Raw genomic sequence first — 15369 nt, 5'->3', positions numbered from 1 at the left:
GGAGGCTTTCCATTTACCTCAATGGGTGTTGAATCAGGCTCCTATTTTGGAAAATTATTATTGCTTCTTGTTTATTATGCTTATGAAATAAAATGTTTTTAAAAAAGCAGAGACCATACACTGGAGTTGGGTGCTGAGGTGGCCTGAGGCAGTACAACAGAGCTCTGAACTGTGGATTTTTAGTTTTTATTAAAAATACCTGTAAAAAGTCAGGAGGAAGGAAATCTTGGTAGGACATTTTCAAGTCATGGATTGAAGGATGAACATGTGCAGGTATTTCACGAGGGCAGAGTATTTAAAAAACTGATCAGCAGGGCACTTTTTGATGTATATATCCATCCATATGAAATATGAACTTTTCTGCTTTTAATAGGTTTTTAAGGAAGACATGTTTTACAATAACCTGACTTGTTTAATATTTTTTCTTCATTAAAAAATCTGTTCTACACAACTTATTTTTAGCCTTTTCTTCAATAAAAGAAAAGAATTTGTGTTTTATATCTGTGGGCCTGGGGAATGGTGAGTGCAAAGATTTATGATATCTCTTCACTTTAGCACAATCTTTTACTTTTTTTTTTAATAGTAGTGATGCAAAACAGGGGCTACATATATCTTAATGAAGAAGTAATGCATAAACTCCTTATCTCGGCATGTGTAACTCAGGGAGCAGTAAGGAAGGTTTGACACTTTGCAGGGTTAACCAAGGTGTTCGGGGTGAATCACTATCATCTGCTTGCAGCAGGAGGGAGCCTTGTCTATGCCAACCGGGGAAACTCTCCCCAGCTACCAGCTGATGGCAGCACCAATATGCCATTCTGGGCTTCACAAGCCCCACTTTTTCCCTCTGCAGGTTAGCTACACACCCCACTTTGTTACACTCAAGTGCCCAGTCCCTTGTCTTCTGGACACATGCAGTGTGACCATTCCGCTGCCTCTGTGGAAGGAGTGCAATCCAATTTACAGGCTTCACCACTGTTCAGCACGTCTTTATATTACATATGGGCTTAGCACCAAGCATTTAGAAGTGTCTATAGTAAAACCAAATTGAAGTGTATTTAACAGAGCTTGAGTAAAGATTCAAACGAAAGCAGGTACAAGGATTTGGAAACAATAATGTTACAGGTAAAAGAAAAACATCCAATGCAATCTGTAGCCTATACTTATTAACTAGTTACTTTCTTGACCCAATGGTCAGTCCCTGTAGTGCTTGCCCAGTCCGGAAAGCTCGGGTTTACCTTTCATAAGACGCCACCACTGGCAGAGTGACTTCCCCATAATGGATAACACTTTGTGCCCTTTCTTATGCTCTTATACAGTTACAGACTATTGTCTCTTAGTCCAAAGGGGTTGTTTCTTGGGGTTCTTTTGTCTTTGTAAACACTGACATCTGCACCTTCCCCACAGGGCTGGGCTGAATTGAGGATGCTGATTGTTCTCAGTGTTGATTGAGTCAGTTCAGAGACCTGCTTTGCCTCCTGTGTCAAGTTTCACTTCAACAGTTTTAAAACCTACGATCCTACATTTTACTTATCTCTTAAACTCTTTCCCACACAAACATTGTGCAATAACCATGACAATTAGCGAGTTCTTAGCTTTCAGCAGAGACTGCACATGACTCTCTTCAGTGAAATATTGAGAAGAGAAGCTAGTCGGACACAGGTGTAATATGCCCACCAGGGCATTTCTGTGTCACAGAAGGCATTTTGTTCTCATATTTGTCTGGTTTTTTATTGCCAACCTTTAAGCAAACCAAGGAATGAATCATCATAGGCTAGAATGGTAGGTAAAAGTTCCATGGCAGGGATTTGGGGAAAACATATAATGCATACCTAACTCTTGGATATTCTGAATACAAAGTGTTCTGTCTAAATAAAAAGGAATGTCTCCCAGTCACTTAAAAATAATGAAGTACAGTCTGGTTAATCAGTTTGTACATTTGTCAGCTGTTCGTGATTTCCCATAAAAATACTAATAATTTAAGGCTTTCAGACATATAAACATCTGAATAAACCCATGTACCAAGCCCAGACTAGACAGGTTTGATTGGGATCATTTTCTGGAGTAAAAACATTTTGTCTATGAATCATAGAATCATAGAATATCAGGGTTGGACGGGACCTCAGGAGGTCATCTAGTCCAATCCCCTGCTCAAAGCAGGACCAATTCCCAACTAAATCATCCCAGCCAGGGCTTTGTAAAGCCTGACCTTAAAAACCTCTAAGGTATGAGGTAGTTATAGCTCAAGATTACTGCTATAGGGCCCGATCATGTGATGGGCTGAGTGACACAGCTGCCATTTTCTTCAGTGGGAGTTGGTGATAGGCCTCGTATAATCAATAGAGTAAAATAACAAAACTTAATCCTAATTTCAGAGCATTTAACATCTTGGTTTCAAAGAAAGCTTGCTTGGCAAATGTAACCCTTACTGCTAAAGTAGCAGCAGTTATAAGACTCTTAAATCTGCCATTAGAGTGAAATAGGGAAGTACATTTCCAGTCCTGGTACTCATGGGGGATGCATGGATATCCAGTGCTATAAACACTGAGGAATTTGTGTTATCTTATACAATCAAGATCTGCCCACACATTATGCCAGAAATGTGAGTGCTCTTAACACATTACACACAGTCAGTGCCAGAACTAGAAGCCAGTTCTCATAAGTGTTAAACATATGCACTTTTCAGTCGTTCCTGGGAAGCCATTGAAGCTGAAAAAAGGCCTTATCCGGAAGGTGTTGAATACCCTCAATTCCCCTTCAGATCAGTGGGAGATGAAGCCATTCCAAACCGTGTTGGATCTGGTTTTAAAATGATCAAAATAATCCATTAGTTTGCAACAAATAAAGTAATATATAGAGAGAGACATGTAAATAGCTAGATATTTAGTTAAATAGGAAATACTCACATCCTGAAGTACAATCCAGATCATCCGAATTTACAGGTGTTTAAAAACACCTGTGCATAATGCTGCTATAGATGTCTATGGGACAAATTGTGCAATCCTTATTCACAAAAATCCCATCAAAGTCTGAGAAATAAGGCCTGCAGGACTTTTCTGTTTATCTACAACGGTCAGTCAGAAATAAGGTTAAGGAAAAGAGAGCCCATATGTAATATAAAGATACGTGGATCATAATCTCTGAACAATGACTGTAGAGCCAGTCCTCTGATCAGAAACCGACAAACTGTGAGGGAAACAAGGTGGGTGAGATAATAATGTATCCTTTATTGGACCAACTTCTGTTGGTGAGAGAGACAAGCTTTCAAGCAGCTACACAGAGCTCTTCTTCAGGTCTGGGAAAGGTACTCAGAACTCACAGCTAAACACAGGTGAAACAGATTGTTTAGCATAAATAGTTAACACATATTGTAAGAGACCATTGAAGGTGAAATGGCCAGTTAGCACCTCTGCAATCATAGGACAAAAAATTGTGGGGGGGTTAGTGGGTTACAGATTGTTGTAATAAGCCATAAATCCAGGGTCTTTTTTAAAAACAGGATTTTTAGTGTCTAGCAAAGTTATGAATTTAAGCTCCCAGGCTCCTCTTTTGAAGGTGTTGCACACGTTTCCTTTGAGGATGGGGACTGATAGGTCAGATATAGAGTGATAGTTTTGCGAAAACTCTTTGCCCTCAGATAATAGGGTGTTTTTGTCTTTTATCATTTTTCTGTGTGAATTCATGTGAGAACATAATGAGTGTCTGGTTTCACCCACATAGTTGTTATTTATTTAATTCACTGGATGCGGTATACCGCATGTTGTGATAGACATGTGCAGGACCCATGGATAGGGTTGCAAATTTTGGTTGCACATATTCATGGAGTTTCATCACATGACATAATCTTTAATTAAAGATTAATCTTTAATTTCTGGAGACTCCAGGACAATCCTGGAGGGTTGGCAACCCTACCCATGGATCTTGAAAGGTGTGTTGGATGGTGGGGGGTGGGGGGAGTTTGATCATCATAACAGTGGGGATATGACTGCAGGTTTTGCATCTGTTGTTCTGTCAGGGGCTGGTGCTGCTTTGAGTTGGTGTGTCCTGGCCTGGGAGGAGCTTGCTTCTGATGATGAGCTTGGAGAGGTTGAGGGCATTGTTTAAAGGCCCAAAGAGGGGGACTAGGAAAGATTTCTTTCAGGATGGGGTCCCCATCGAGTATGGATTGTAATTGTTTAATACCCCATATGGGTTCCAATGTGATGTTGTAGGTAACAACTAGGGGTGTTCGATCGGAGATTTTTGGGTTTGGGTTTTTTTTTTTTTCATATTGAAGCAGGTTCTCTCGGTTCTCTCAGAGTATTTGGGTGACAAAAACACCATATCTCCCAACCAACCCGGCTACAACAGCACTGCAACCAGGTCAACTATATGAGTGGTTACACTGGCATCAGCACTCGGTTTCGCAGTCCACTTGAACATAAAGGCTGAGTATAAAAATACATTGCTCAGTTAAGTTTTATGCGAGAGGCGCAGGAGTGACATTCCATGGTGACATTTAGCTTTTCCTTGCATTGTGAAGTGGGCCTGCAATACATTTTGATTGTCTGTTGCACACAATAGTCTATAGGTCATTCACCAAGGGAAATAACATCAGCTTGGTGCTAGGAAAGCTGTGGAGCAGTGATGTCAACTCTGTGATTTAACCTGGAGCAGGTTGTCATCCTAGTAAATGTCATTTTATATCAAAAGTCCCTTCCAGCCTGGAAAGTACAAGTGAAATATCCACCGGGGGAAAATCCAACCTGAAATCCTCTTGATGGGATGTAGATTTTGTTTTGTTACCATGTTAGTGACTGTTGCAATTTCCAGGAGCTGATAAGTTTTAGAATTTTTGCATTAGTTTGGGCACATATGGACTTGCTGTTTGTTACCAATAAACACAGCCTTCGTCCTGACATTGGCCTTGTGCCGTTGCACCATATGCATTGTGCTTTGGACTCTCTTCTGAAGCTTTGTACTATAAAATGAAGCCCATGTCTGTTTCCAAAAGTGGGGGCTAGGGCATTCATTTTCATAGTGAAGAACTGACTGTTAAATATGGGTTAACAGACCAACCCATAAGCAAGGCCATTCCAGCCATAAATCACTGGTTATTATTATCTTCTTTTCATTAAATATATGTAGGGCCCCATTGTGAGTTTGATGCCAGGACCCAGGCTGCACTAGGAAAACCCAGGAATAATTCTCAGACAGAATTCTTCCTGGAGACTCCCAGGGAGCACATGATACAGCAGCAGCTCTGCCACCCCTTCAGTGGGTGCCACATGGATGCTCCTCTCCATGCCCAGAAAGCTCTGGTAACCAGTGCAAAGGAGATAAGAGAGATGGCCCCACCCTACCCTCTGAGCTACCTCTCTAGGTTAGTTAGCACCTGCAGGGGTAGTAGCAGAGAGAAATACCTGTATTCCCTAGTAGTTTTGTGTCTGGACAGTAGGATTGTGTCTGGAGCCTACAGAGAGGCACAAGGGAGGGAAGGGGAGGACTCCTTGTGTTCTCTGCACTTTCCTCTTAATATGCCCCAAGCTCTAACCAAATCACAGATGGTCCTTTTAAAATAATAAGTGTCAGATCAGTCCCAGGTGAACTTCAAATAATGCTGGTCCAAATTATTTCCACTTAATGTTAACTAGGAATCCTTTTTCATTTCCTGAAAATCCAAGATGTGACAACAAGGAAAATGCAGAAATGTGGGACCATATGTAGGGTTACACATGCATTAAATATGGACCTTATTTAAAAGGGGGGTTGATCTGATAATGCTATATGCTCAAGAAGAGATCCAGAAAAATCAAAGAGCATAATTATGATCTCAGTTCTATTGCTCCTACTGCACACAAAGATCCAACAATATTTTGAAGTTATGGGGTGTGGATCTTCTAAAGGGGAGAATGGAGCTCCTAAATTAAAATTCTCATTTACCTGTGGTATTTATTCTGTCTGCCTATCTCACCTAATCTATATCTGTAGGTATGTACTGCATCTAATCTAAAAGGTCACATTCTCAGCTTGTGTAAATCACTATAGCTCCACTGACTTGCTCCATCTGAGGAACATTATATTTTTTAATTTGCCATCTGTCACCGCGACAGTGAAGTGCTGGGGTTTCAGGCATTTATTTCACATTGCTCATGTTTGCATTTGTGTTGCAATTTCCTTATGTTAAGAAAAGCAAAAGATCAGTGTCACAATACCAGTGACTCACTAGCTGATAGCAAGATCCATTATCATAAGAGCGGCCATACTGGGTCAAACCAAAGGTCCATCTAGCCCAGTGCCCTGTCTTCGGACAGTGGCCAATGCCAGGTGCCCCAGAGGGAATGAACAGAACAGGTAATCATCAAGTGAGCCATAGAATCATAGACTATCAGGGTTGGAAGGGACCTCAGGAGGTCATCCAGTCCAACTCCGTGCTCAAAGCAGGACCAATCCCCAGCAAAATCATCCCAGCCAGGATTTTGTCAAGCCTGACCTTAAAAACCTCTAAAGAAGGAGATTCCACCACATCCCTAGGTACCCCATTCCAGTGCTTCACCACCCTCCTAGTGAAAAAGGTTTTCCTAATATCCAACCTAAACCTCCCCCATTGTAACTTGAGACCATTACTCCTTGTTCTGTCATCTGGTACCACTGAGAACAGTCTAGATCCATCCTCTTTGGAACCCCCTTTCAGGTAGTTGAAAGCAGCTATCAAATCCCCCCTCATTCTTCTCTTCTGCAGACTAAACAATCCCAGTTCCCTCAGACTCTCCTCATAAGTCATGTGTTCCAGCCCCCTAATCATTTTTGTTGCCCTCCGCTGGACTCTTTCCAATTTTTCCAAATCCTTCTTGTAGTGTGGGGCCCAACACTGGACACAGTATTCCAGATGAGGCCTCACCAGTGTCGAATAGAGGGGAATGATTATGTCCCTCGATCTGCTGGCAATGCCCCTACTTATACAGCCCAAAATGCTATTAGCCTTCTTGGCAACAAGGGCAAACTGTCAACTCATATCCAGCTTCTCGTCCACTGTAACCCCTAGGTCCTTTTCTGCACAACTGCTTCCTAGCCATTCGGTCCCTAGTCTGTAGCAGTGCATGGGATTCTTCCGTCCTAAGTGCAGGACTCTGCACTTGTCCTTGTTGAACCTCATCAGATTTCTTTTGGATCAAACGTCTAATTTGTCTAGGTCCCCACCCTACCCTCCAGCATACCTACCACTTCTCCCAGTTTAGTGTCATCTGCAAACTTGCTGAGGGTGCAGTCCACACCATTCTCCAGATCATTAATGAAGATATTGAACAAAACCGGCCCCAGGACCAACCCTTGGGGCACTCCGCTTGATAGTGGCTGCCAACTAGACATGGAGCCATTGATCACTACCCGTTGAGCCCAACGATTTAGCCAGCTTTCTATCCACCTTATAGTCCATTCATCCAGCCCATACTTCTTTAACTTGGCGGCAAGAATACTGTGGGAGAGCGTATCAAAAGCTTTGCTAAAGTCAAGGAATAACATGTTCACTGCTTTCCCCTCATCCACAGACCCAGTTATCTCCTCATAGAAGGCAATTAGGTTAGTCAGGCATGACTTGCCCTTGGTGAATCCATGCTGACTGTTCCTGATCATTTTCCTCTCCTCTAAGTGCTTCAGAATTGATTCCTTGAGGACCTGCTCCATCATTTTTCCATGGACTGAGGTGAGGCTGACTGGCCTGTAGTTCCCCAGATCCTCTTTCTTCCCTATTTTAAAGATGGGCACTACATTAGCCTTTTTCCAGTCATCTGGGACCTCTCCCAGTCGCCATGAGTTTTCCAAGATAATGGCCAATGGCTCTGCAATCACATCTGCCAATTCCTTTAGCACCCTCAGATGCAGCGCATCCGGCCCCATGGACTTGTGCTTCTCCAGCTTTTCTAAATAGTTCCGATCCACTTCTTTCTCTAAAGAGTGCTGGTCGCCTCCTCCCCATGCTGTGCTGCCCAGTGCAGTAGTCTGGGAGCTGACCTTGATCGTGAAGACAGAGGCAAAAAAACCATTGAATACATTAGCTTTTTCCACCTCCTCTGTCACTAGGTTGCCTCCCTCATTCAGTAAGGGGTGCACACTTTCCTTGACCTTCTTCTTGTTGCTAACATACCTGAAGAAACCCTTCTTGTTACTCTTAACATCTCTTGCTAGCTGCAACTTCAAGTGTGATTTGGCCTTCCTGGTTTCGTTCCTGCATGCCTGAGCAATATTTTTATACTCCTCCCTGGTCATTTGTCCAATCTTCCATTTCTTGTAAGCTTCTTTTTTGTGTTTAAGATCAGCATGGCATCCATCCTCCATCCCCCATTAGCAAAATTAGTGGGCTTTCTATGCAGACCTCTACAATTGCTTTGTATTTGAGGGATTTTTTTATCGTGTTGGTTTGTGGTTTGTGTTTGAGAGTTACTTCTAGTTCAAAAAGTGTCATTTCGTAGCCTATGCCTGTGTGTTGTGCAATCTCATTAAAGAGATTGCTGAAGGACAGGTTTCATTATAATTCCAATATAAAGCTTGAGTAGGTTTCAATTATAATGAATACAGACCTTGAAGCTTGATCTCATTATACTTTGGCTCGTTGATAGTTTCACACAGCAATGGAAGCTAACACAAAATGTAGCTCTGTATAGTCACGCAACAAAATAATAAGAGAGCGTTTAAAATTATAACACAAAACCGCAAGAAAAAAGAAACTTCATCTAATGTCTATATAAATTGCTGATCTTCTACTTCACGTACAAGGCATGTAATAGGACTTCATACATTGCGTATATTGATCTTGCAGAATTATTGGTTTTTCCCTCCCCCTGTAGGGTGCAGAAGACTTGGGAAGGGCAGAAACTCCATTTCAGTGCTTTCAAAAACTATCAGATGGAGGGAAACACACTCAGAGAAGCAGCAGCCACCTGCTCCCTCCAGTCCTGTGAAACCTCATCTGTGCAAAAACCCATAGCCAGGGCCCTGGATTTTGATAGGGGCATGGTTGAGTGAAGGTAGTGGCACTGGGGGATCAGCTGCTGTGCATGGCACCATTCCTCCAGGAAACCTGCTGGCAAATTCTTATGGAAGTTAATAGCGACCCTGAAATCATTAACTTCCACAAGTTCCATTCCATGCTGTCAGCCCCCACCAAAGGGGTTCCAGGGCTCAGAGGCAGGTGGCAGGCCTGGCAGCCTGGCTCCGGATCAGCCATGGTGCCATGGAAGAAGAGAATCCGAAGAGTAGCACAGAGGGGCAGATCACCTGTGTAGATGCTTCAGGATCCATGAATCTTAGAACATCAATGCCTTTGGGCCCTACTGCAGTCAGTAGAAAGATTCCCAGGGACTTCACTGGGAGCTGAATTACACCTGGTAGGGCCATGCCTTCAGGCCTCTCTGCAATTGCCATCCCACCAGCAAGACTAGGCCTCAGGAATTCAGGAAGTACAAACACACATATTTCCCTGGATCACGTTCCCCTTCGCATGGTTCTTATGCAGGAAGGAATGAGGGGAGGTGGTGGAATCCTCATCATTGCAGGATTTTAAGAGCGAGGTTAGACACAAACTTGTCAGGGATGGTCCAGGTTTACTTGGTTGTGCCTCATTGCAAGGGGCTGGATTGATGACTTCTCGAGGTCCTGTCCAGCCCGACATTTCTATGACTCTATGAATGATGAGGGGATTTCTAGAATACATAAACTAAAGAGGTGCCTCTTGGTGAGGTCTTCAATATTAGGCTGAATACATTGGAAATAGGCTGTCTCTTGAGATTATCAGTACTTCCTGCTTCCAGATGGGCGGAAATCCCACATTAAAAGCCTTTTATCCTGATGTTTCAGTACTTATGCTTATGGTTCCAGCCAGACCAAGAGCTGCAAAGGTTCATGAAAAAGGGTGTGTGGGGGGGGGGGGGAGGGGGAGATTCAAAACAGGTTAACTGAAATTTTTCAACCCTCAAACACGGTTTGGTTGGGGAGTTTGGCAGAGATCCTGGTTAGGTCTTACTTTATCCAAACCCCAAATGAGACTGTGTTTATGATTTATTAATCTTTGCCTTAATCCATTTTAAAGTATCTCTTTAAAAATAAAAAGTATCTGACACCATTGCTGTAACTAAGGCTATGTCCGTACTGCCCACCACATGTGGCGTCATGTAGGATATGGGTAGCTACGCACTTCAGGGAAAAGAAGGCTGTGTCCACACTGAAAGTGAAAGGCTGTGGCAGGGGGGAGGCAGCGGGGAAAGGCTCCGCCATCTCCCTGCAGTAGGAAAAGGCTCCAGCAGTGTAGATGGGGAGGCACAGCTTGGGTGAGAAGAGAGCCGTGTAGGATATTTACCCGGGTACACACCCACAGGGTTCAGGCACGTCTTTATTCTACTCACCTAAGCCATGCCTCACAATCTACAGTGCTGTTTATAGCCGTGTTTGTACTGTATGTACTCTACAGGCCGCTGAAAGTAATGCACAGTGTAGATGTACCTTATTTGACAAACTAGTGCTACCATGGCAGCTTCTGCATGAAGAATGAGCTCAGACTGATGACATAGCAAAAAGGAGAAAAGAGCATGAACAGTGATAAAAGTAGTAACCACTGGTTTTGGCAAGTAAGCTGAGTGAATGTGACATGGAAATTATAGAGCAAGTGTGTTTATGAAACAATATGAGCCTTGTTCACAGAGAATTGCAACAGCATCCACCATTCTAATTTAGGCCATTATTTTGGTCAGCAATCTCGAGATTTCAAAATGGGAAGGCAGGATGGGTAACTAAATTGGTGCAGCCAGTCTCATCAGAAGCTGCTGCTTCTTCCAAACAAGCTATGCCTATGGGTGGAGGATCTCAGATAAATCAATGCCATAATACAGTTCAAAACACATCTGTTTCCTTGCTTCACTAATTTTTTTCTAACTTTAAATTTCCTGTTGATTTCAATCTTCCCCTACTTGAGAGATCTCAAAAAAAGTTAGCAAGCTTGCTCTCTCCGTGGGTTCTATCCAACTTCACTCAGCTTGAACCCAGACATGGATTTTGAAACTCTCCGATGGTGCAGATGGATGAAGAAAACAAAGAACCATCCACACCATTGACGTACTCAGAGCTTTGGAACAATATCTGTATGTTCCTATAGCCAAATTCAGGCCTGGTGGAAGCAGGTTAAACTTCATTGACTTCACCGGCACTTCTGCTGGAGTTGCACCCAGTTACACCAGTTCTGATATGGCCCATTAACTCAGAGGAATAATAATAATGATGGATCATGAGAGTGTAAATCCCACCATCGCTTGTTGCCTTAAATGTTGCTCTTACATTTATATTCTCTAGGTCCATGAAACACACAAACCACTCAATACAAAAACAACTTTAAAAAGTGGGCATTTGTTTCTTCAAGCTCTTCTTTTTATATGTGATTTGTTGCTGAACCAGGTCTGTGCTGTTTAGTTTCTTTCCGGGCTCCAATTTTTCATGTCGATAGAATGATTTCTAACTGTGTCTCAGCAGAGAGCAGTGGAAATCCACTTCTTTCCTATTAATTGTTAGACAAAGCATAAAATCAGAATCAGAAAACAAAAATAAAAATTATGACATCAGAAAGTTAGACTCATATTCTAGATCCGGATAAACACGTATGACAGCAATAGAATTGCCCTCCCTAAGGCAGCACATAATGCCTTGTTAAATCTGTATTGTGAGTTGAAATGTCTGTGTGTGCGTCTGTGGTAATCATTTCTGTATCTATTGCAACTTTGTTATTATTTGTTTAATACAAATAGTACTGTGGTGGTGCCCAGGAGCTCCAGTCATGGACCAGGACTCGACTGTGCTAGGCACAATACAAATACAGACCAAAAAGATGGTCCCTGCCCATAGAGATTACTATCTCAGACTTTACCGATTGTGCTGTCTTTTCTCCACAGCCCTCAACACAGCAAGATGTGAGAAATTACAAAAAGAGAAGGAGGAACTGGAGAGAAGGTTCGAGGAGGAGGTGAGGAAGCTGCATTGGCAACAGCAAGAAGAGCTGCGTGCCTTGAGGAGAGGTTGCAGTTACAGTACAGGGGCGAAATGGACCTCTTGCAAGAGGAACACAGACTTCAACTTGTGAGGATCAAGTGTCAGCACCAGGAACAGGTCAGCAATAAGTTATTCATGTTAGGGGGATAGAGCAATGCAATTACAGTGCAGGTTACTGTCCAGCTGAATGTTGGGACCTTCTTCAGTATGAAGACATTGTAACAAGCTGATAACTAGTAGAAGATCCAAGTTTCTTACCCTTCCTAGTCTAAAGAAAAGCACATACTTCTGACTGTACAATGCCTTTCAGTCACACATCCTAAAGTGCTTTACAGATAACTCACTTGTGCAGTACCAAATATAAATATTGGGCCCCGTCCACCACCCTTACTCACAATGAGCAGTACCGTACCCCATTGATTTGACTGAATCTACATGTTAAGTAAGATACTTCTCAACGCAAATAAGGGCAGCAGAAGCTTGCCCAGTTATATTTCAAATTACAGATAAAGTGGGGCAGAGCGGTGAAGTGACGTACCCAGTGGCACATGTTTTGTCAACGACACAGGATAAAATCCAGATTTCCTGACTTCTGTTGTTCAACCATTAGACATTATTGCCTCTAACTGAGCACATAACTTTGACTATGAGCCTCAAGTATTTCTCCTGCTTTTCTTTCCTAAATAAATGGGATTACATAGCATATAGTATTTTTAGCCGTATTTTTTTAATAAGTTAACTGCATGGCCATTTTAACTCACATATGGGCCTACTACTGTACTCGTGTGTAGACCGTGGTAGAATCGGACGTGCTAGCAGGATGCTCTGCTGTGGTTTATGGAAATGACTCCTTCCATTGACTTTGATTAATTATTCATATTGCACACAATTAACAATTGACATGGTTAAAAAGATTTCAGCCCTGACAGACTTTATCCAAAGACTAAAGGCAAATCGACACTACAGCGCTACATCGGCACAGCTGCACCACTGTAGCCCGTCCGGTGAAGACACGCTAGGCCGACGGGAGAGCGCTTGCCTGTCGGCATAATTACTCCACCTCAGCAAGAAAGAGAAGCTATGTTGGCAGGAGAGTGTCTCCCACCGACACAGCACTGGCATGGACAGCGCAAAACTTGCATCTCTTGGGGGAAGCTTTTTCGCACCCCTAACAATGTACATTAAATGGACTTAAGCGGTAGTGTAGACCTGCCCTAACCAACGCTATTCATGGAAGGCTCTTCTCATTGTAATTTCTTTATCTTCATCATGTCTGGGTGGAATCTAACCCTGAAACCTAAGAGACAGACTAGTCCTGTTGCCTGCAGGGTCTCGTGGCTGAAATTTCACATAGGGATGCATGTACGGTACTTGGATTCTCTAATATGTATCTCATAGTTTCGTGTTTGGAGCAAAGCCTGGGACTCAGAATTCCAGGGTTCTAGTCTTGGCTTTGCCTCTGAAACACTGAGTGATCTTGGGAAAGTCATCAAACTTTTCTGGCCCTGATCCTTGTACCTTGTGTAGTCATTAGCAATTGTGTGAGGTGAATGTAAAGCACTAATCAATCAGAATGACCCTGACTTTGCACAACAGTAAATGGCTGCATAGTGGTGCAAGACATGAGAGTGAGACCCAATGTCTCTGAGTTCATCTGTCTGTGAAATGGGTAGGATATTATTCACCTTCTGTACCTCGTGTGTGGTAAAATACTTTGAGATCCTGGGAAGAGAGTACGAGTACAAAGTGGGGAGATGATGATTTTATTTTTATCAAATGGTTCCTTATGGAGGCTCAGAGTGTTGGCCTGGAAGAGATGGGGTGCTGCACCAAGTTATGTTGATATCTACTGTCCTGTCATCTGGATGGTATGCAGAGGAGGAAAATGGTGGAAAACTTGCATCTAGGACTCACAGCCAGAGGGTCCGGCACTAGCGTTGTCACGATTAGAATTGGGCAGGAAACAGTCTTCCCGTCCTGCGAAAATTGTTAAGATTTCAAAGCATCGGGTTGAAACTGAGACCTTCCAAAATTAAGGAGAAAGAGAGAGCGAGCCATCCTAAAATAGCCTATAGCCCAGTGGCTAGGGCACACCCTTGGGACGTGGGTGACACAAGATCCTGCTCTGAATCCCAACTAGCTCTAGCCAGGATAACTGCATAGCCACAAGCTCTCCAGTGTAGCTTAACGCTGAAAAGGAAGCTTTTTGTCTGAGAATGTACATAAAGAATATCCATCTTCCTCCGTTTCTAGCCTGAAGATGTTTGTTCACATGTTGTTTATTTTTTTTCCCCTCACAGTCAATGAACTGCTAATCTCTTATGGCAGATTCTAGTTAATGTCTTTATCAAGGATGTTTTCCTTCTGTCTCCTATGTAAGGTTTGATTCCTTTGTGGCGGGGATGGGAGTGCTCTCGCTGGGGTTTGACCATTCTGAATTGCTAAATCCTTTTATAGTTATTGATCTTAAATCCTTCCCAATTGTGCTGTTTTACCCAATGCTTTTGTCTGAGTATTGATTTCCTAGTATGTGGTGGGAAGTGTTGTGAAAGTTTGAGTCAAAAGCTCTTTGTGTTTTAAGCTAGAGAGTTTCCTTATCTTCGCTCTTAATCTTTTACCATCTATATTGACCCGTACTTCGTGTTGTTTTTACCCCTTTTATGTTGAGTCATTTTTGTTGGCTAAAGATGTCTTGTTGTGAAGTCTATGTACTATCAGACATTACTGATTGTTTGGGAACTCATAGGTGAGGTTTTCAATTGCTGAGGATTTAAGCTTTGGGGTTTTTTGTTTTTTGTTCTTTGTTTTCTTTGCAGTGCTGTGTTTCTATTTATTTCTTGGGCAGCTCTTAGAGATATTGGGCAGGATGGTGCTTTGCTGTTACTCTAGTTTTAAAATAAGCTGACTCAGGTCAGACAGGTTGTGCTGGGATTGGATTCTTAGCATATTTATCTTGCTCGTTTCCCAGTCTGTTATGGTTTAATCTGCCACATTATTGCCAGCTGAAGCAATGGGAAATAAGTCTGTGTCATTCAAGGGTTGCAGTGTCCCATACAAAAATATGAATTAGTCTTCAGGGCTGTTAGTCCAACACTAAGTTAAATCAAGATTTTTTTAAAATCCAAAGTAAAGTTGTGTTCCAGGTTTTCAAACATTTTCTTAACAATCTTAACCATGTACAGCACTCTCCAGCTCATTACACTTCTCCAGTTTGGGCCTCCTCTCAATATTTATTCATTAGTAAATGAATTAATTAATTTCATGGAGGAGAGGTCCATCAATGGCTGTTAGCCAAGATGGTCAAGGTTAGGGTGACCAAACGTCCCATTTTTAAGGGGACAGTCCTATATTTAAGTTCTCCTGCAG

The 15369-nt window shown here is 42.5% G+C and overlaps 1 protein-coding gene across 1 annotated transcript in view; it reads left to right on the top strand.

The window, feature by feature from the left end:
- LOC101942595 (microtubule-associated tumor suppressor candidate 2) overlaps positions 1–15369 on the top strand; it is a 66073-nt gene that overhangs the window by 18448 nt on the left and 32256 nt on the right. The window contains 2 exon segments of the mRNA XM_008167479.4: positions 11907–12014; positions 12017–12120. Coding sequence (XP_008165701.3) covers positions 11907–12014; positions 12017–12120 — 212 coding nt within the window.

Source organism: Chrysemys picta, chromosome 1, assembly GCF_011386835.1.
Source record: "Chrysemys picta bellii isolate R12L10 chromosome 1, ASM1138683v2, whole genome shotgun sequence".
NCBI lineage: Eukaryota > Metazoa > Chordata > Testudines > Emydidae > Chrysemys > Chrysemys picta.
Note: the sequence above shows the minus strand (reverse complement) of the source record. Positions and strands in the feature narration are given on the sequence as shown.